Below are 21,565 nucleotides of genomic sequence, written 5' to 3' on the forward strand. Positions count from 1 at the left end.
TGAGATAATGTGGGTGAACATACGGGATGAGCTCAAACGTGGACGTAAAGGATAAAAGATTAGAGAGTTGATTCCATGTGGTTACTTCTCTAGTAGACCCAATTTTTACTATTTTTGTGACTAAACACAAAGTTCTAATGTTCTTGCTGACAGCGCGAGAGTATCAGAGAGGGATCTGAGCAGCAGACAGCAGAATCCACGCTAGCTTATTTCAACAGAAATGGATTTATCATTTGCTATCTGGGCTTACAGAATTTCCAAGAAGGCCAGAACCAAGTTTGGTGGCCACACGGCCAGGAACAACGCCACTGCGAGAGATACCCAACCATACTAGGCGCCTGTCTGATACCAGGAAACCTCTTTTCTGCTGCCTGGAGCAAGGGGCATGACGCAGGTGTGTTGGCAAGTCCTGAAAAATCAATCTCCACTGTGGGACCCTAGCTCCCCGTGGGCTGCCGCCTCATCTTGTTCACCCCACCTTCCGAGTCTCTCATGGACGCTACTTGCAGAGGAGCCTGGGAATGGATTGTTAGCTTGCTAGCTTCTGAGGTATAATCCAGAAGGGTTTGGAGTCCTACACAAATGGCAGATCCTGCTACGAGCACACGTACTTTTTCTCCCTAAGCATTCAATGAAGTTTTGCCCTCTGTGAATAAGGGGTGGGGGAGGTGATCTATAAATATCTTTATTTTTCCTGTATTTTCACTTTTGCAATTTGTCCTGAACATGAGGGCAAGGCCATGAGTGGCTCCAGATGGGAAGAGAACAAAGAGTGGAAGTGGACCAGTGAAGATTTAACATCCTCAAAAGAAGATCATCGATCGCCTATTAATATAGATGTAACAATGGTGGCTGTTAGTGGCATTCATCCTCCCCCCCCCCGCCCCCCCCCCCCCCCCCGCCCAGAACTGACTTCTGTGCACTCTCCACCATCCCTCCTGTCTGCACGGCTACTATAGGACCTTTCTGATTCATGCATTCTCCTTAGGAGTCTTTCACAACTACATTTCCCCCACCAAATGGGACTGATCTAGGGATGGGCACCTGACCCAAACTAAGACAATGAGTGCCTTGACTGGTAGCTTTGAATTTGTGACTCAATTTGTGGAACCCAGAAGATATGTAACTGAAGTGCCGTTGGCAGACCTATCTCTTGCATGTAGAGGAGGAAGCCAGTCTGCACTGAAAGAAATGAAGCCAACCCAAATGAGGAAAGATGGTCAGACAGAGAGTTCCAGGAGGGGTTGAGCTTCTGGTTCAAGTGCTTCCTGAGACTCATCTGCATTACGGCCTTCTTGTGACTTCCCATATCTGACCAAGTTTAAGACACCATCAGTTAAGAGATGCACCACCTTGTTCGCATGTATTTTATGTAAATACACTTGCAATCAAACCATAATGTGCTATCAAGTGTTAGACTCATCTTATTTCAGAGATATTTTTAAAAACTGTAATGCAAATTTTAGAATCAATGAAATAGTTATTCAACTCTTCCTTGGAGTCTAAGCAAATTCAAGTTGGCTTGCTTGAGTTACAATCACAACTAATATATTATGGACTTACATAAGTGAGTGTAAGGCAAAGATAAGTTCTGACCCGGGAACAGGATAACATGAAAAGGATATGGAAGTAAGTATTTCTTAAGGGAAAACTTATTTCATGCAAGCGTTATAAAGAGCATAAATTACCCTGGAAGTAATTGCGATCGCCAGTGTCTTCAATGTCCTCATCTGCTCCTCCCATGTTACTTAGAAGCACCGTAGTGACCCATCTTGAGGTGAAGAATGACTGACAGTAACAACACTTTCAAGCAAGTCAATGAAGGTGTTTTCCTATAATTATTATTCATAGGTACAATTTTGAATATTGGTTAATATACATGAGCATCTTCTCAAGGTAAAAGTTAGAAAGTCCTCAGAACGATCCTCCTAATAGAATGAAATTGTTTTGTAACAACTAGTGATGAATGAATGATTCAAACTGAACAAAGCTTTGAAACTCCACAAATAAGCAAACTCTTCTTTGGTAACAAAACAATTTGGAAACTCAGATTTACCTTCGTCAGTGCAGGTAAAAAAGGTCCTCTCTGAAGGCTAGGGAAATTTACAAACTATTAAAGATGGTTGCCCCGCCAAAAGGAATTTCTGGAGCTAAAAGAGAATTCATTCTTACAGATCCAACTGTCCCGTAGCCCACTTTTACTTTAAATTTGGCTTGTGGTGTTGCTGCAGCCGTAGTGTGAGCTGTGAACTTGCACAGTGTGCCAGATGGCAGTGGGGAGCCCATTAGGTATGCATCACACATCCCGATCAAAACTGAAAGAAATTATGCTCAGATTGAGGAGAGACACTCGAGAGTAAGGCAATGATTAGAATTTTCTGTATTTTTACAGAAGATTTCACATAATCATTGTCCATAAATAAACTCATTCTTATGATCCTGCAGACCCAAATCTGGGATAACTTCCAGAGGAGCTCCTCTCGTGGTTTGGGTCAGAACGTGCACGTCCTCATGATATTCATTAGAGAACGTCATAGAACTGATGCCCTTTCAAGGTTATCTCGAAGAGTCTGAGACTCAGAGTGGAGGCTAATGCATTAAATGTTGTGCCTTTCAGAGGAGGGCTGTTCTTTGATAGGTACTGGAGAGGAAATAGAGGAATTCAGTTACAAAGGAAGCTTATTAGAATCTTTGAGAGAACAGGCTTGATGAAGATAAATGGGAAATGCAGTGCACAAATACTGCTGATAGGAAAAGTCTAAGTAGTATTTTGAAAGGGGCTGAGGGACCCAAAGTGTATAAAATAACATTATCTGATTGTAAAGTTTATCATCTCTGAAATAAGATCTAAGATTGTGTTTGTTGCTGAACAAAATCATGAGATTGTACCATAATCATACATTCCCAGTTATCTGCGGAGTAGAAGACATTTATATTAGGGCTTGTTCTGATGTACTCTCGGGAGAAAAGATCTTCCTTTTTGTTGCTTAAGGAGAGACCATCACTGTCAATACGTCCATGGAAGCCAGTCCCAGCTCTGCCTTGAGTTGCCTTTTTGGCAAGGAGTAAACAAATACGTTTTTCTAGTTCTCGGTTTCCCCATCTATAAAATAAGGGGGGGGGGGGGGAAATGCTCGTCTGTCCCCACCCACTGGGATGCTGTGAAAACAAATGTCAGAAAGAGACATTTCAAAGGGGGAAATCTCTGTCTCAGATGAAGGGAAGAAAAACAATTCTTTTCTGCCCTATCCCCAAATTTTCTGAGAATGCTAGACTAAATAGTGTGAGTCTAACAGTCTTTGGAGTCCAGAATCGTCTCTGAGGGGAACCTGGAGGGCTGCAGACAAGTGGCTGCAATAGCAGAAGCACGGAAAATAGTGTTGGTGCCTAAGGTGAACGTGGCCCTCCAGTTGTGAGGGATAGGGAGTGTGTAGACTCCCTGTTCTTGTAAAGCATGCAGTCTAGTGCCCAAGGGAGCCCTGGAACTGCGCTTTCCAAACCTGCCTCTGCATCAGGATCACCTAGGAAGCTTCCCCCAAAACACCCAGATCTGCCTCTCCCCAGGTCTAGTGAATTAAAGCCTCTGGAATGGAGACGGTAGACTGGTAGAGGTGATTGGAAGACACCGCTGGGCTTCCCATTTGAAATTGATTCAAGGGTGGCTCTGCCATTATTTATGTTCAGCAAGATGTTGCTTGAACAGAGAATTCAACTTCTAAAGCAAAACAAAACAAAATAAAACAAAAAAACCCTTTGATTTAAAAAACCATAGGTCTGATGTGTTTCCTCAGAAGCAGGAAATTATTTCCAGAGTTTCTTTCGTCCATTCAACAAATATGTATTGCACGCCCGTTGTGGCCCTAGGGTCTCATAACAGTCTACACCCATTTCCAACGTGGGGGGAAAGGAGTCCCTACTTCAGATGCCCATTGCGAGCCCAGCTTGTTACCTGTGCTTCTGACCAACCAGCTTATATATACATTGGAAGTTCCAGTGACACCCTCCTCGGGTCTCATTAATTTGTTAGAGTACCTGACAAACTCAAGGAAACATTTCACTTACTAGAATACTGGTTTATTATAAAAGGATGTAACTCAGGAACAGCCAAACAGAAGAGATACTTAGGGGAAGGTGTGGGGAAAGGGCACAGAGCGTCCATTCCATCTCCAGACCCAGCATTCTCCCCACATCACATCCCTATGGGCTCACCAACCCAGAAGCTCTTTGGTTTTCTACGAATGCTTCACTACTTAGTCATAACTGATGAAATCATTGGCCATTGGTGACTGATTCAACCTCCAACCCTTCTCCCCACCCCAAGGTCAGGGGGTGAGACTGAAAAGGAGCTCTGCACCAGAAATGGGGACGAAGACCAAATATATATTTCTCATTATAAAGAAAAGGACAAAGTCCCAGTTCTTCTGAAGCTATCATCAACATAAACTGAATATCCAGGCCTGCAGGTTGTATTTTTCTAGGTTTTATTCTTTAACTGAACCAGATGTTCTTCTCATAATTCTACACATTCTTTCTTACTCCACCCCCTTCCACCACCCTTTCTTCCCTCCAGAAAGTCATTTCTATTTATTTGCAAACACAGATTTTAACGTCTGCTCATCTGAAGTATATTAGTCCCTGCATATCTCTGCCATTGGTTCTGAACCAGGCAGTGCATAAAGCAAGTACGTCTGCATAACATGTGCTTGTTCCCTGGCTTTATTTCCTTCTGTTTTATATTCGATATGACAGGTCAGAAATATGTCTCAGAGCAGGATGTTTATATGTACATACCTTAAGTAGATATGATTTGATGGGCGATGTGGACGTAATCAATCAATCGACAAATATTTACGGAGACATTCCTGAATGTATAAAACAATGTCCTCATTCCCAAGAAGCATATCGAGCTTCCTGTTAGGGGCAACTCTGAAATTATAACAGAGACCTACCCTCTCCCTGCAGTCATCTGAAAAAAGAAGGAAGGATTTTAAAGGTGAAGGGCAAATTATCTCCTCTTGTAGCCCAAAGCCAAAATGATGACTGCCGCATAGTGAATAGTTGGACATTAGTGTGTGTGTGTGTGTGTGTGTGTGTGTGTGTGTGTGTGTGTTGCAAGAACAGAACTAGTGGGTTCCTAGAGGGATAAACTCTTCACTGCTCCTGGTGGATATCTCACCAGCTTTGGACAGGATGAAAGTGGTTAGCTCTAGATAAAATCAATAAAAGGGAAGGCCGTCCTCTGTCCTTTTCACCTTTGTTTTCCCTGCTCCCTCTCAGCTGGGCTTTCTCATTAGCACTGACTCCCATCTTCCTGCTCCCAGAACACTGTTACTCAAGGCCCCACTGTGCATCCTCCCTCCTTACCAGGATATGAAGGTAGTATTTGTACCCACCCCCACCTCCACTCATCCATAGGGTGGTTCTACTTGCTCCTTGGTGGATGGACCTTTATTCCTACTTGTTCCAGAGCATCACTCCTAAAGCTGGCTAGCCCAAGGGAGAAGATGGCCTTCCTATAGAGAGGAGGACCACTGTCCAAGTAAGAATGTGGTCCAGGTAAGAATGCTGTCCATCTAAGGACATTATCCACATAAGGACATTGTCCACATAACAAGTCTACTGGTTTCCCCAACAACATTCCAAGCTCTTATTATTGTACTTTCTTTACCACCAAATTTAGCCTCTCCAATCCAGATTCTTTGACATTGCTGGTAAATTTTAGCAGATCAAGTAAATGATTCCATGCAAACCAGCCAATGGGACAAGAGTCACAGAGAATTTAAACACTCATCTTTTGTCTTTCTCAGGTGTCTGAATTATTACAGTCTCTAAAGACAATCTCCCCTCCTTTGTTCTCTAGCCCTAAGAAATGACTCTAAGGGGAGGAATTTTAGGTTAGGGTAGTAAGGATAGGAGATATATTAAAATTAGAAGGACCTTCACCTCATACTATTACATATAGGTCATCCCCAGCACAAAACTAGCTCAATGAAAAAAAATTCAGCCACCTTCTTGCAGGTTTCTTCTGCAAGGAGGGAAAAAAATGCTTCAAGCAGCATTCATGTTTTATAAATTTTCTACCAGAGTTTAAGTTGGAAAGGTTCTCATACAACAATAATGTGTAACTATTTCTCTGTATGTTTCCAACAAAATAACTTCAGAGTTAAAAAAAAAATTTATAACAGAATCTTGAGGGATATAACTTCAGGGATTAAATATTGACTATTTGCTCTTAAACCAAGGACATATTGTTTTTCTTTGACCTCTTAAATCCTCATTGAGTAACCAAAAGATAAAAATCGTAGTGTTTCTGGCATTTCAGAAAAGCTTCTGTTTTGTTTTGAGCAACTTAAGATATAAACAGAAAATGTCATCCTGACCAAAAGCCTATGATCATTTTTTTATGAAGAAGTTGTTAGCAAAGGCATATACCTCTGGTATGTAGGTTTTACCTGGTATATTGGTGTCCTGGGACTGCTGTATCTTCATGGCTACAGAAACAGAAATTTATTGTCTCACAGACGCTAAAGGTCTGGGATCAAGGTATTGTTGGGACCGTGGTCTTTCTTAAAACAGTAGGGAAATCCTTCCTTATCTCTTCTAGCTTCTGGTAGTTTCTTGGCAATCTTTGGCATTTCTTGGCTTGTAGCTACCTAGTCCAATCTCTGTGTTCATCGTCAGATGATATTTTCCCTGTGTCTCTGTGTTTTCATATGACCATCTTCTTATATGACCACCAGTCATATTGAATTAAGGACCCACTCTACTGCTGTATGACCTCATTTAACTTAATTAATTATATCTGCAATGACCCTATTTTCAAATGGAGTCACATTCTGATGTGGTAGGGGTTAGAATTTTGATGTTTCTTTTTTAGGGGGACACAATTTAACCCACAACACTTGGAATCTGTAATTTTGTTTGAGAATGACTTGGAAACCCGGTATTGTTTTCTGGGGAAACTGGCTACTTTGAAAGTGGTCCACTTTCAGAGCTGTGTGGATAGGCCACTGGGCTCCCCTTTAGAGTGGCATGGGTTGCAGAAGGATCCTTGAATCAAGAGTGTGAACATCTGAGTCAGAAACTCAGCTTTGCCATCTAGCACGTATGAGACTATGCTTGACATTATATCTCTGTAATCCTCTGTGTTAGAGAGGGTAAAAATACCTAGGTTTTTCAGAAGATTAAAGACACCAATGTATTACAGAGGGCAAAAGCACCTAGTCTAGCTGTGTATTGTAAATACATATATTTTAAAATTTCTTAAACAAAGTATGTACCCATATATTACTTGTAAAGTTAAAATATTTTCATGTAAAAGCATAAGGCTTTATAATCTATGAAGTACTCACAAATTCAGATGTTTTTACATTTGATAAATCATATCCAGTGTCTTAAAATCTTTAATATTCCATCCAAAGTGCCTGCCACTCATCTTAGATTCCGTTTGTGCAAATTAGTGGCATTTCAGGCAACTGTCCATCACACTGCTGTGGTTCCACATTCTACCTCTTTCTTTTCTTCCTCTTGCCTTCCACCTTTTACATTTGCTATTCTTTTACTTTTCCTGTTTGTTTCTCTGAGGGCTTCTTCTCCACCCAAGGGCATTCCCAAAAGCACCAGGATGCTCTAATCCACCTGCCCACATACAAGAACATGTACCGTACAAGAACAGGACTAGTGAGTAACTAGGGGGATAAACTTTGAGTTTTCATCATGGATATCCCTCCAGTTTGGGGCAGGATGAAAGCAAGGTCAACTTTAGGCAATACTAAATGAAGGGAAAGATGGCCCTATGAGTTTCCAAGTATTAAAAGCAAAGACTTAACTAAAAAAGGCTTGCTGGACAGGCCTGAGTCACAGTGCCACCCCTCGAGTGGGGGTAAAGGGGCTCAGCTTCAACTAAATCACAAGGTTCCTGGCAGCAGGCAAAACAGCAGATGCTTTCTGTATATCTATACGTGAGTGTCACACACATATAAACCCACATACATCATTTATCCAGCAGACATTTACTGAGCAAGTACAGCGTGCTAAGTACCGAGAGACAAGGTTAACTAAAGAAAAATATCTGCTCTGAAGACGTCCACAGTTTCATGGAAGAGAAAAAAAAAACAATAAGAAAGCAATAGATTACCATAATTCACATGCTGTGGAAAAGAGGAGACATCTACATCTGCCTGGGTAGCCTGGTCTAATTCACTATGATATCTTACTCAGATCAGAGGTTGGCCAACTTATCCTGTGAAGGGCCAGATACATATGTTCAGCTTCATGGGTTCAACTGTGTTGCAATGACTCAACTCTGCCCTTGTAGCCCGAAAGCAGCCATAGACGATATGTAAACCAATGGGCTTGACTATGCTCTCATAAAACTTTATTAACAAAAACCAAGCTTTGCATTTGATTTACTTTTTCATGTGTCGTGGGATACACTCTTCTTTGGATGTTTCTTCAACCACTCAAAAGTGTAAAAAGGATAAAAATCATTCTTAGATCACAGGGTGTATAAAAACAGACCATGGGCCAGATTTGACCTGGAACATGGCGCGCTGACCTAGATTATTGCCATAGTCCCGGCCCCTCCAACACATTCCTCATTCTGCGGCCAGGAGTCCTTCTTAGACCAGATCTTATCACGTCATACATCGTCTCAATGACTTCTCGTTGCCTTTAGGAAAAATTCCAAATGTCTCCATACTGGTTTATAAGGTACTCCACAATCCCCTGCTGAACCACTTCCATTTTTTTCAAGAGGCCATGCATTCATGTTCCCTGCTCCCATGCTATATCACCTGAGCAATTCCTATTCATTCCTCTATTTCCTCCTCCAGGAAGCCTTCCCTAAATTCTCGCTAAGCCCAGGTGAGGTGTCCTTCTGCGGTGCTTTAAGAGCCTCAGGTATTGCCTCACATCACGGCACTTATCATGTATGATTATCATATATAGCTATCACTATGTCATTATTATTATTCCCTACTTGCGAGTCTCTGTCTTAAGCTTGATGAAGACAACCTCTAAGTTTATCTGCTTCTCACTTACAGCCGCAGTTTCTAAATTGGAGTCTGACACAAAGTACATGCTCAGCAAACACTCTCCGGATGAATGAAAAATATTGCAGGGGGCGGGGGATGTGATCTGAGGAATCTACACGGAGGAGGTGTTCCCTGAGCTGAGCCTTAAAAGATGAGTAACTGTAGAATTTTGACAGACAGTGATGGGCATTTTCAAGCAGAGTAACAGCTGTAGCAGTAACGGAAGTGGGAGAGACCATCTGAGGAACTTCAGGCAGTTTGGTATGGCTGGAGTCTTGTTGCCTGTTGGAAAATGATGGGAAGTGAGACGGGAGAGAGAACCTGAGAAACTGTAGGCTAAGATCAGGAATTCAGTCTTAATTCCTCAGGTCACGGGGAGTCTCAAAAAGACAAAGTTTGTCAGATTGACGTTTTAGCAACTTCACTTAGATCTCATTGCCCAGTAGATAGTCTAGATCCAATTAAAGTGTCTGAGAGAAAGTAGACAAGATCATTTTGGCAGCAGACCTGGCTGGAGTTTGATGCCAATTTCACATTACGAAATAAATTCAGATTCTGCAGCAACAGTTCACAAAAGAAATAAAGACACGCAAATAAAGGATATGTTCGTGAAAACACAGGGGAAGTTTCATACTTGAAACTCAGGAAAAATGGCCAAGTCGGAAATACAGAATTAGAAAAAGTCACAGCCTCTAAGTATATGTCATCTGGTTCACTCGCCCACATGTGCCTTTTTTTTTTTTTTAACATTTATTTATTTTTGAGAGACAGAGAGACAGAGTGCAAGCAGGGGCGGGCAGAGAGACAGGGAGACCCAGAAACTGAAGCAGGCTCCAGGCTCTGAGCAAGCTGTCAGCCCAGAGCCTGACGCGGGGCTTGAACTCACGAACCATGAGATCATGATCAGAGCGCAAGTCGGACGCTTAACTGACTGAGCCACCCTGGCGTCCCCACATGTGCCTATTTAAATTTGAATTTAAATTTACTAAATGGATGAAGGGGGTCAGAAGGTAAACATTTCCAGGTATAAAATAAGTAAACCATGGGGATGTAATCTACGGCATGGTGACTATGGTTAATAGCACTGTGTTGCAAAAAATAGATCAATCTTAAAAATTCAACTTAATTAATATATTTTCTAAATTTACATACTAGTTAGCATATAGTGCAACAATGATTTCAGGAGTAGATTCCTTAATGCCCCTTTCCTGTTTAGCCCATCCCCCCCCCACTCCCTCCAGTAACCCTGTCTGTTCTCCATACTTAAGAGTCTCTTATGTTTTGTCCTCCTCCATTTTTATATTATTTTTGCTTCCCTTCCCTTATGTTCGTCTGGTCTGTGTCTTAAAGTCCTCATATGAGTGAAGTCATATGATTTTTGTCTTTCTCTGGCTAATTCCACTTAGCATAATACCCTCCAGTTCCATCCACGTAGTTGCAAATGGCAAGATTTCATTCTTTTTGATTGCCGAGTGATACTCCATTGTATATATACACCACATCTTCTTTATCCATTCATCCATCAATGGACATTTGGGCTCTTTCCATACTTTGGCTATTGTTGATAGTGCTGCTATAAACATGGGGGTGCATGTGCCCCTTCAAAACAGCACACCTGTATCCCTTGGATAAATGCCTAGTAGTGCAATTGCTGGGTCGTAGGGTAGTTCTATTTTTAGTTTTTTGAGGAACCTCCACACTGTTTTCCAGAGTGGCTGCACCAGTTTGCATTCCCACCAACAATGCAAAAGAGATCCTCTTTCTCTGAATCCTCAACATCTGCTGTTGCCTGAGTTGTTAATGTTAGTCATTCTGACAGGTGTCAGGTGGTATCTCATTGTGGTTTTGATTTGTATTTATGTGATGCTGAGTAATGCTGAGCATTTTTTCATGTGCCGGTTGGCCATCTGGATGTCTTCCTTGGAGAAGTGTCTATTCATGTCTTTTGCCCATTTCTTCACTGGATTATTTGTTTTTCGGGTGTTGAGTTTGATAAGCTCTTTGTAGATTTTGGATACTAACCCTTTATCTGATATGTCATTTGCAAATATCTTCTCCCATTACATTGGTTGCCTTTTAGTTTTGCTGACTGTTTCCTTCACTGTGCAGAAGCTTTTTATTTTGATGAGGTCCCAGTAGTTCATTTTTGCTTTTGTTTCCCTTGCCTCCGGAGACATGTTGAGTAAGAGGTTGCTGCAGCCAAGGTCAAAGAGTTTTTTGCCTGCTTTCTCCTCCAGTATTTTGATGGCTTCCTGTCTTACATTTAGGTCTTTCATCCATTTTGAGTTTATTTTTGTGTCTGGTGTAAGAAAGTGGTCCAGGTTCATTCTTCTGCATGTCGCTGTCCAGTTTTCCCAGCACCACTTGCTGAAGAGACTGTCTTTATTCCATTGGATATTCTTTCCTGCTTTGTCAAAGATTAGTTGGTCAAATGTTTGTGGGTCCATTTCTGGGATCTCTGTTCTGTTCCATTGATCTGAGTGTCTGTTTTTATGCCAGTACCATACTGTCTTGATGATTACAGCTTTGTAATACAGCTTGAAGTCCGGGATTGTGATGCCTCCTGCTTTGGTTTTCTTTTTCAAGATTGCTTGGCTATTCGGTGTCTTTTCTGGTTCCATACACATTTTAGGATTGTTTGCTCTAGCTCTGTGAGGAATGCTGGTGTTATTTTGATAGGGATTGCATTGAATATGTAGATTGCTTTGGGTAGTATTCACATTTTAACAATATTTGTTCTTCCTATCCAGGAGCATGGAATATTTTTCCTTTTTTTGTGTGTCTTCTTCAATTTCTTTCATAAGCTTTCTATAGTTTTCAGTATATAGACTTTTCACCTCTTTGGTTAAAAATTCAATTTATTAATCATACTAAGCTACATTTCCTACAATCATTAGCCACATGTAGCTAATGGCTACTGTATCTGACAGTACAGAATTATAGAACATTCCCATTATTGCAGAAGGTTCTACTGAACAACACCATCTAGACTGTGTTGAAATTACAGTTAAAGTCAAGACTGTTCAGGAAGTTCCTCAAAAAGTTAACCATAGAACAGCCCTAGTACCTAGAAATTCCACTACTGGTTATGTACCCCAAAGAACTGAAATCATGGACTTGAACAGATATGTGTAGGCTAACATCACGGCAACATTATTTACCATATCTAAGAGGTAGAAGTAATCCCGGAGTCCGTCAATAGACGAATGGATGAACAAAATGTGGTATATACATTCAATGGAATATCATTCATCCATGAAAAGGAACAAAACTTTGATATCTCTTACAACACGAATGGACTTCGAAACATGTGAAGGGAAATAAACAAGACACAGGACAAACATTGCATATACTACTTGTACGTGGTACCTAGATTAGCCAAATTCGCAAAGACCGAAAGTAGCATGGTGATTACCAGGGACTGAGGGGGTGGGGGGATGGGGATGATTATTTAATGGGTACAGAGTTTCTGTTGGGGATAATTAAAAACTTTCGGGTATATATAGTCACAATGGTGACACAACATCGTATGTGTTTGATGCCACTGAATTGTCCACTTACAAGTGGTTAAAATAATAAATACTGTGTTATATCTATTTTACTATAATAATTATTTTAAAAGTGTCATCCAGGGAGAATGTATAGAACAGGAGGAGGAGAAAGCTGAAAAGAGATTTTTAAGAGAATAAATAAGAAAATGAAACCATCGAAGAGTCCCACAAAGTCAGGAGGGTCGAATGGGAAACCAGAGGGAATGCTGTCCAGGAAACCAAGGCGGAAAAGAAAAAGCAATTTTCTACCGACGCACCCATTTGTGATGTGCTACAAACAACATTCCCTATCTAAAGCCCCACAAGAAAGAGGTACAACCAGACTACCACGTATGGAGAGGCAGCTTGTGTTCCTCCGCTTCCTCCTGTTCTGTATCTCACGGGAGTCACTGCCTAAGTAAAATTAAGTATCTTGACTCCACTTCTCCCTCTCAGCTCACGTTTTCAAGTTCTAGCTGATAACCTGGAAAGAAAACAGATGGGCAAGGTAGGTGATGGGGATGGTTGCGTTACCGTATTGTACGCCTGAAACTCCTATAACGCTACGTGTTAACCCAGCAAAATTAAAATTAAACCCTAGAAAAAAAGGAAAGGTAAACCTGAAGATGGTGATGCAGCAGCATTACTCTTCAATCTCTCTTTACCCTCGCATGAAAACAGAAAGGACACCTAGATAGGAAAACCAGAAACCCACGAGCGATGTCGATGACAAAATTTGGTGACGGAGCAACCCCATGAGTCTCAAAATACAAACGAGTGGGAACAAACCACCAACAGCCGTTAGGAGCTGCGTGGTACCAGCACCTGCATCTGAGAGAGAAGGAGAGAACAGAGTAGTGCCTGAGGCCCCAAACCAGGAGAAGCCCCCAAAGAGCCAGGAGACCTTCACGGGGCTGCGGGCGGGGTGACATGGGAATGGCAGCTACCCCCCCAGGAGCAGCTGAGAGCAAGAATGCTGGTAGGAAGGTCTGGAGGGACCGGAGCCGGCTGGCCTCCCCCTCTCAGGGCTGAACCTCAGGGCTCCCCTCTGAAGATAGGAGACCCCGAGCCAGGGGTGCTGGGATCAGATCAAAACTGACCAGGACAGGGACAAGGCAGAAGAAGGAAAGGGAAGCTCTAGGCTAGGGATGGAGGAAATCTCGGGAAGTGAGCCGCCATCATCACGACAACCATTGAAGATGAGCTCTGTGAAGAGGGACAAGCGTATCTGAACCCTTCTCATTCTTCAAGATGGAGAAAGCGATTTTCACACACAGAAAAGCATTGAGGACAAATATCGCGGGAGTAAAAGAAAATAAGGAGCACGGATGATCGCCAAGAGCACAGAACAAGGGACAAAATGACATCGTGTGCCTCGGGTTTGCCAGAGGAATCAAACCTGAGTCTGGCCCGTACTGCGGATCCAGCTGCAAATCTGCAGGAAATGCAGGAGACAGAGGAACACGGTTAACGGCACCAGGAGTGTGCATTCTGCCAAATTCAGGTCCTGACGTCTAACGGCCCAAACTCTTTGAAAGAGTTCCTGGAGCTGCTGTACAACAAATGACCACACGCTAGGTGGCTTAAAACAACAGGAATCTATTCTCTCCTAGTCCTGGAGCCCAGAAAGCTAAAATCAAGATGCCAGCAGGGCTGTTTCCTTCCGAAAGTTCCTGAGGCAGAATCTGCTTCATGTCCCTCTCCTAGCTTCTGGTGACTGCAGGCAACCCTTGGTGTGCCTTGTTTGTGGGCCCATCACTTCATTCTCTGCCTCCTGCTTCCATTTCTCCTTTCCTCTTGTAAAATAACGGACATTGGATTTAGGGCTCATCCTAACCCAAGGTCATCTCATCTTTAGATCTTTACCGTAATTATTCTGTGAAGGCCGTTTTTCTAAACAAGGTCAGAGGTCTAACTCGAAGGTTCCAGTGGACATAGGGAGGGGCCCCCATTCAACTCACTACATGCTTCAAGATAAACTGTAAGGAAAATAAAAGGATAGAAGACAAACCATAGATTAAAAGAAACTTAGGGGTGCCTGGATGGCTCAGTTAGCTAAGCGTCTGTCTCTTGGTTTCAGCTCAGGTCATGATCTCACAGTTTCGTGAGTGCGAGCTCCGTGTCAGGCTCTGTGCTGACAGTGTGGGGCCTGCTTGGGCTTCTCTCTCTCTCTCTCTCTCTCTCTCTCTCTCTCTCTTTCTCTGCCCCTCCCCCACTCTCACTGTCTCTCTCAAAAATAAATAAATAACCATTAAACAATAATAACAAAAGAGACTTTAACATATCAACATTTTTTTAAATGGACAAGATGAAACGACAGTTCCTAAAGATGCATATTTGGGTGACAACACTTTGAAAAAAAAAAAACAAAACAGGGAAGTGAAGACTAAAAACATCAAGCTAATGGTTACTTTTGGTGGGAGGCAAGGGGCTGTGACATGAATGGGACTTCAGATCAAGTTCCAGTTCTTGACCTGGGTGGTGGTTACAAGGGTGTTCACCTGATAGTAACTCATTAATCCACACATTTGTGTTGTCTGGTTTCTGTGTCTGTACTTTTTGTTTCAATAAAAATCTGTATTGAAAAGGCAAGGAAACACACACACCTTTGAGATCATACCTTTCTTTTCCACTCATCTAATTTGTCTCCATAGCATTACTTGTTAAGTGACCAAGAAGCACTTTTGTAAGAGGCAATTTGCAATCACAGTACAGTCTAAATAAATGCTTATGCTAACAATGGTAACATTAGCTACTCAAAAGACACTACCTACAAGGGAATTTTCTATGCCACAGTTGCCTAAGAAGCCAGTTTATAGGGCAGAGATTGCTAGGTCATGGATGGATGCCCGTGTGGCTTTCTCCAAGTGCGTTCAGTGGACCACCTGCATCACAATGGTCCTGTTTATAAGGCACATCCCTGGACTCCAATCAGAGATACAGATTCAGTAGATGGGACTGACAACCATGGTCTGTGCCTGAAGTTCACCCTAGATTTATTTAAAAATGCAAAAATTCTATCCAAACAGTACCTTCCTGCACAAAGAGCTGAAGACAAGAAACTACACAGGTATCTAAGCCACAATCTATAATAACTATAATGGTCAATTTTCTAGGATAAGCACCTAGAAATTTTGTTATTAGTGCTTGATGTGGTAATGGCTTCAGGACACGTTCCTCTTCCTAACCAGGAAGATAAAAACAGAGAAGCTTATTTCTTTATGGGCAACTACCTGAATTGCACTACAAGAACCTTAAATTCTTAAACTAATCTTCTCCAGACCCTAAAATTTAAAGCCATACACTCTAAATCCAATGTGGTAACCAGACTTGCTTGAACTGGAATTAGAGGCACAATTTCATTTATTTTTTTTCTTTTTAGTTTTTTTTAATGTTTATTTCTGAGAGAGAGTGTGAGGGGGAGAGGAGCAGAGAGAGAGAGGGAGACAGAATCCAAAGCAGGCTGCAGGCTCTGAGCCATCAGCATAGAGCCCGGCGTGGGGCTCGAACCCACCAGCCACAAGATCATGACCTGAGCTGAAGTTGGACGCTTAACCAAATGAGCCACCCAGGCACCCCAAAGAGGCACAATTTTAAATGTTAGATGTTCCAAAGATTTTCTGGGCTTACAATCAGTTTCTTTAATTTCCTGAACCTACAATTTTTTATCTGAAGACTTAATAGTGAATTGCCACAAAACTGTTTAATAGTACTGTTTCCTGGATATTTATATATCGATCTTATGGATGTTGGCAAAATTGTATTTTGAAATTGAAAATGAAGACTTTTGGGACACCCGGGTGGCTCAGTCAGTTAAGCATCTAACCGGCTCAGGTCATGATCTCATGGTTCATGAGTTCGAGCCCCGCATTGGGCTCTCTGCTGTCAGTGTGGAGGCTGGAGCCTGCTTCAGATTCTCTGTCTCCCTCTCTCTCTGCCCCTCCCCCACTCGTGCTTTCTCTCTCTCTCAAAAATAAACATTAAAATTTTTTTAAATTTTTTTTCAATGTTTATTTACTTTTGAGACAGAGACAAAGCATGAACGGGGGAGGGTCAGAGAGAGAGAGGGAGACACAGAATCTGAAGCAGGCTCCAGGCTCAGAGCGGTCAGCACAGAGCCCGACACGGGCCTCGAACTCACGGACTGTGAGATCATGACCTGAGCTGAAGTCGGATGCTTAACCGACTGAGCCACCCAGGCGCCCCCCAAAATTTTTAAATAAAAAAGAAAACGGAGACTTTTAGAAAAGATTGTAACATCAAACTTTATATATAAAGTACGAGCGTGTGTGTGTGTGTGTGTGTGTGTGTGTGCGCACATACGCGTGAATGAATAGGAATTCAGCGCTCGTTATGTTAATTGGCAGGATGAGAAGGGCCACGAAGATGACAAACACCCAACAAGGCGTTTAGACACAAGAATGGCAACTCCAGCAGTAGCTAGAAAAGGAAATAATGGAAAGAAGTCCAAAGTCATACAGCTGACTCTGGTTCTCCATCTCTAGGGCTTGAAGAGATTACCTGGAGGGTCTTGTTAAATAAGATTCTTGGGCTCTGCCTCACAGGACTCTGACTCCTTAGGTTTGGGTAGAGCTCAGGAATCTGCATTTTTATAAACTCCTTAGGTTACGTTTGGAACAAGTCATACTTTGAAAGATCTTCAATGGGGGTTACAGCTCAGGCTGACACTTAGTGTCACTGGTGTCCAGCAAGGAACGGTATCTTAGTGGTGCCACAAAACAACGTGAGTAGCAGCTAAGAGGTTTGAGACTCAGGTAGGCAGGCTAACAGACTGCATTAGTTCCCCAGGGCTGCCATAATAAATTACCAAGCTGGGTAGCTCAAAACAATAGAAACGTATTCTATCCCAGGTCTAGAGGCCAGCAGTCCACAATCTACATGTTGGGCGTGGGGGGCTGCTCCCTCCAGGGGCTCTGTGGGAGATGCTACCCCTTGCCTCTTCCAGCTGCTGGTGGCGGGCGGCATTTCTTGACTTTCATTCCAACCCCTGCTTCCATCTTCACAAAGCCTCTCCTCTCCGCACCTTTCTTCTGGGCGTCTCTTGTAAGGATACAGGTCATTGGATTTAGGGCTCACCCACATCATTCGGAACGCTCTTACCTTGAGATTCTTGACTTAATTACATCTGTAAAGATCCCTTTTTCCAAATAAGCTCACAATACAGGTTCCAGAGATTAGGATAAAGACGTGTTTTTGGTTTTGGTTTTGTTTTGGGGGGCCACCATTCAACCAGCTACCCAGGCCAACTCTGCAACAACCAGCTGTTTGGGGCGACCGTCAGAGCAAGAGGAAGGCGAGAGCTGTCTGGCTCTCGTGCTGGATGAGCCTAACCTTCAAGGGAAGGTCAGGAAGGCTCAGACTTCGGAACCAACCAGAAGTTAGCCACGAACAGATGAAGTGGGTAGTGGGATGAGCGGCGGAGCTCACTTTATTTTATTACCCGGAACTTCTGAGTCAGGATGCTGTAAGCCCTACTAATCAGGACATGCCTGTGCTCCCACTCTGGGACAAAGCCACGCTGCCGCAGCATGTGGACGTCCAGGGACAACAGGAAGATTGGAGGCTGGGAGTCAGACTGGATGACACAGAACTGCAAACCGCACCATTAAGTAGAAGCATAAATAGCTACCACTTACTGAGCACCTGGTATATGCCTGGCACTTCACATTTATTATCGCCTCTTTTCATCGCGACCTTGTAATATGGGTCCTGCAATAGGGGTTCCCACTTACCATAGGAGAAAACAGGCTTTTAAAGATTAAAGTTATAGAACCAGTAAGTGGCAGAGCTGTAATTTAACCCCACATCACTCTGGCTCCAAAGCCCATTATCTTTCTATGAAAACATGCTGCCTCTCCACAAATCAATAGACCTACCTCAAATTTTCGCATCTCGTTTTCCAACACCTTCTCTTCTCTCTCCGGACCCTTCTCTCTACCACTTCAACCTGGGGTTCACCACATGTTACCATGTCAAAACGTTTGTTTTCTACCAAATGCCCTGCATTAAAAAATATAACTTGGCTAATGTAGAATAAGTATTTCAAAGCTTTCTAAATGAGAATCACAGGTGTGGCTCTGGATTGGGAACGTTTGCTCCTTTGTGATCGGGCGTATTCGTCTTGACGTGACCACCCGTGAGGAGCTCTAGCAGGAATTTTGGCGCTCAGTTCCAAATCCGGGGCTTGTCTCTAATCTTAGAACTGCGGGTCCCCTCTTTCCCACCACCGAATGCGTGCCACCAGTGACGTTTTACAGGTGGTATTATCTGAGTAGTTACAGCACTGGGTTCCTCAGCAGGGACCCACAGTGGAAAGCTACAATGATGGAACAAGGTCGAGGAAGCTGCTGATAACACTACGCCTCTCGTCCAACCAGGAACTGATGCCCTTCGAGTACCACCTAATCTGCCCTCAAGGTTTTATGAAGTTTTATGAAAGAGCATCCATGAATGTTTGAGTACTAGGCCGTGTCCTCCACTAGCTTGTCTCCTTGCGCACCTGAGCCGGGGGCAAGCTTTAACAGTACTTTTAGCTCATTCTGTTTCAACCTAGGTAACAGGACGGAAAGTTTTAAGAAAGTCCTAGCCTGGACTGACATATCTAGTCAGGCCTTTCCTAAGACTGAGTATGTGAGTTTCTGTAAATTCGTATTATTAATAACAATAATAAAGTTTTGCATATGGGCTTTAAGGATCCCGGCCCTCATCACCCCCTGAACGCCAGCTTAGCAGCTATTTTGTACAGTTCTCAGCGACTGGAATCGTAAACGATGACTAACTGACGGGTACACCTTTCCCCACAATCCTGCAGGCGTTCCTTTTCCTGTCCTGTCTCACAGAAGCAGTCTTCAATTTTAAGACCCACGAATAGTTGGCATCAGCACAGAAGTCCGTTTGACAGTAACTTAATAGACTTCTGGTGACAAATTCTAGTTTACTAAAAAAAAAAAAAAAAAAGAAAGAGAAGAAAAAGAAAACTCTTTTAAAATGTTTCCGAATAGGTCTGTGTCGTTGCGTTTGCTTTTAGTCAGAGAACTTGGTAGGAAACCGAGATTGTAAAGCGCTTGGTGGTGTCTGGGCGTGCAGCGCTTGCTGGGAGCAAGACGTCATCGTGGGAAGCGTGTACTTCTTCGGATTACTGCTTGGCGGATTAGGAACCCGCAGATCAGTCCCAGGTTAGCCTTGATTAACTGCCCTGGGTGCTTCTGGGCCAGTGGGGGGCGGGGAAGGGAAGGGGGGTGTCTGCCGGACTCAAAACCCATACTCGTGGTAAGCTTTCGCTCAAAACATTTCAGAGTTTAATTTTTACTTAAACCCAGTCCCGGCTAATAATGAAGCTACCAGGAATCATCTGGAATGCTAACTAAACTGGTGCCCGCAGTCACGTCAGTCGAACCTTCTGCCCCCACGATCCCTGTCTGCCCACATGCTTCTGTCTATCAGGCTGGGCCTCGGGATCAGCTCTCGCGGCGGCATTGGTTGGATTTCAGGAAAAGAGAAACCCACGATTTAAAGGGCTCAGTTCCCACCTGCCAGGCATCGTCCGCGTGGTCCAACTTGCCTTTGGAACATATTTGGGAGAATCTCCAGCTTTTGCTCATCTATTACACTGACTGGCCAAAGGAAAGAGAATTCCCGCAAGTGTCCCCTTGGTCACCTTGACAATTTCTAAAAGCGAAACTTGCGCTCCAGACCGGATTGACACTGAGTCTGCGGGGCCCTGACCGCCTGCCCAGGTCAGCAGCCCCCGCCCGGCGTGCGGGCGGGGACCGGGCGGAGCTTGGACAAGGCGTGGCTTTCCGTGGGAGAGAAGGAAAAGCTTTTGCCCCACCTCCCAAAGACCCTGCTCTCCCTTAGCCAATCAAGGAGGTCTATGCAAATGAGGCCCCTGTCGCCCCGGTAACCGTGATGCAAGACAGCCAATGGAAACCAGCCAGCCGCGGCCCTGCGCCACGATTGGGACTTAAGTAAGGAGCTAGAGGCCCAATGGGCTGTGGGAACGGTCCTCGGCGGGTTGAAGGGCGGGGATATGCAAATATGGTTTGAAAAGCCGGCGGGAAATCTGAGTTTCGCGGGAGGACCTTGGCGCGTAAACCGTATCCCTTCATTCATTGTCAGCAGCAGCTTCCTGGAGCCATTTTTCAGCTGCCGGCCGCAGCACCCGGGCTGCCGCCGCCGCCTCGCAATCCGTTGCATCGGCCGCCCCCGACGCCTCCATCCCCCCTCGGGGCCCGATATCCGTGCGGCCGGGACCCTCCTCTCTCCAGAGCCCCGATTATTTTTGGCCCCCGGTGCCCGTGCGGTGCGGAAAAATAAAAAGAAACGAGACAGAAGGGGCTCGGAAGCGCCGGGCGGGGAGGAGAGAAGGAGGAGAGACTTGGAAACTCCGACTGCAAATAATAAAAGAAATTGAAAACAATACATTAATATACCATAGCAATAAAAAGAGCAGGAGCGAGAGATGAGAAAGGGGATCCAGCCCGCCCTGGAGCAGTACCTGGTGACCGCCGGGGGTGGGGAGGGGGCGGCTGTCGTCGCCGCCGCCGCAGCAGCCTCCATGGACAAAAGGGCACTGCTAGCCAGCCCCGGCTTCCCCGCCGCCGCCGCCGCCGCTGCCGCCCCGGGCGCGTACATCCAGATCCTCACCACGAACACTTCCACCACCTCCTGTTCCTCTTCCCTCCAAAGCGGCGCCGTCGCCGCCGGCCCCCTCCTCCCCAGTGCCCCCGGCGCGGAGCAGACGGCCGGCAGCCTCCTCTACACCACGCCGCACGGACCCTCCAGCAGAGCCGGGCTGCTGCAGCAGCCACCAGCGCTGGGACGCGGCGGCGGCGGCGGCGGCGGCCCTCCGGTAATGCCCTCCTGTTCCCACCGTCCCCAGCCCGGGCGGGAGGTGGGCTCGCACCGCGCGGGGTGGTGGGCGCCCTGCGGGCCGCCCCGGGACGGCGCAGGGCCGAGCGTCGCGGGCCTCGGCGGCCG

The 21,565-nt window shown here is 44.4% G+C and overlaps 1 protein-coding gene and 1 long non-coding RNA gene across 3 annotated transcripts in view; one reads left to right on the plus strand and one right to left on the minus strand.

The window, feature by feature from the left end:
* Positions 1 to 7,287: 7,287 nt before the first annotated feature.
* LOC128315706 (uncharacterized) lies at positions 7,288 to 21,277 on the minus strand. Its single transcript, XR_008298767.1, has 4 exons — positions 21,084 to 21,277; positions 20,116 to 20,976; positions 18,463 to 18,586; positions 7,288 to 9,317 (listed from the first exon to the last, which is right to left on the minus strand). It is a non-coding gene; the product is annotated as an uncharacterized LOC128315706 (long non-coding RNA).
* Positions 20,976 to 21,565, plus strand: part of E2F3 (E2F transcription factor 3) — a 76,851-nt gene continuing 76,261 nt past the window's right edge. For both annotated transcript variants that reach the window (XM_053223202.1, XM_053223203.1), the window contains exon 1: positions 20,976 to 21,437. In XM_053223202.1, coding sequence (XP_053079177.1) covers positions 21,048 to 21,437 — 390 coding nt within the window. In that variant the 5' untranslated portion in view covers positions 20,976 to 21,047. The remainder of the gene's footprint in view (positions 21,438 to 21,565) is intronic.

Source organism: Acinonyx jubatus, chromosome B2 (genome assembly GCF_027475565.1).
Source record: "Acinonyx jubatus isolate Ajub_Pintada_27869175 chromosome B2, VMU_Ajub_asm_v1.0, whole genome shotgun sequence".
Lineage (NCBI taxonomy): Eukaryota > Metazoa > Chordata > Mammalia > Carnivora > Felidae > Acinonyx > Acinonyx jubatus.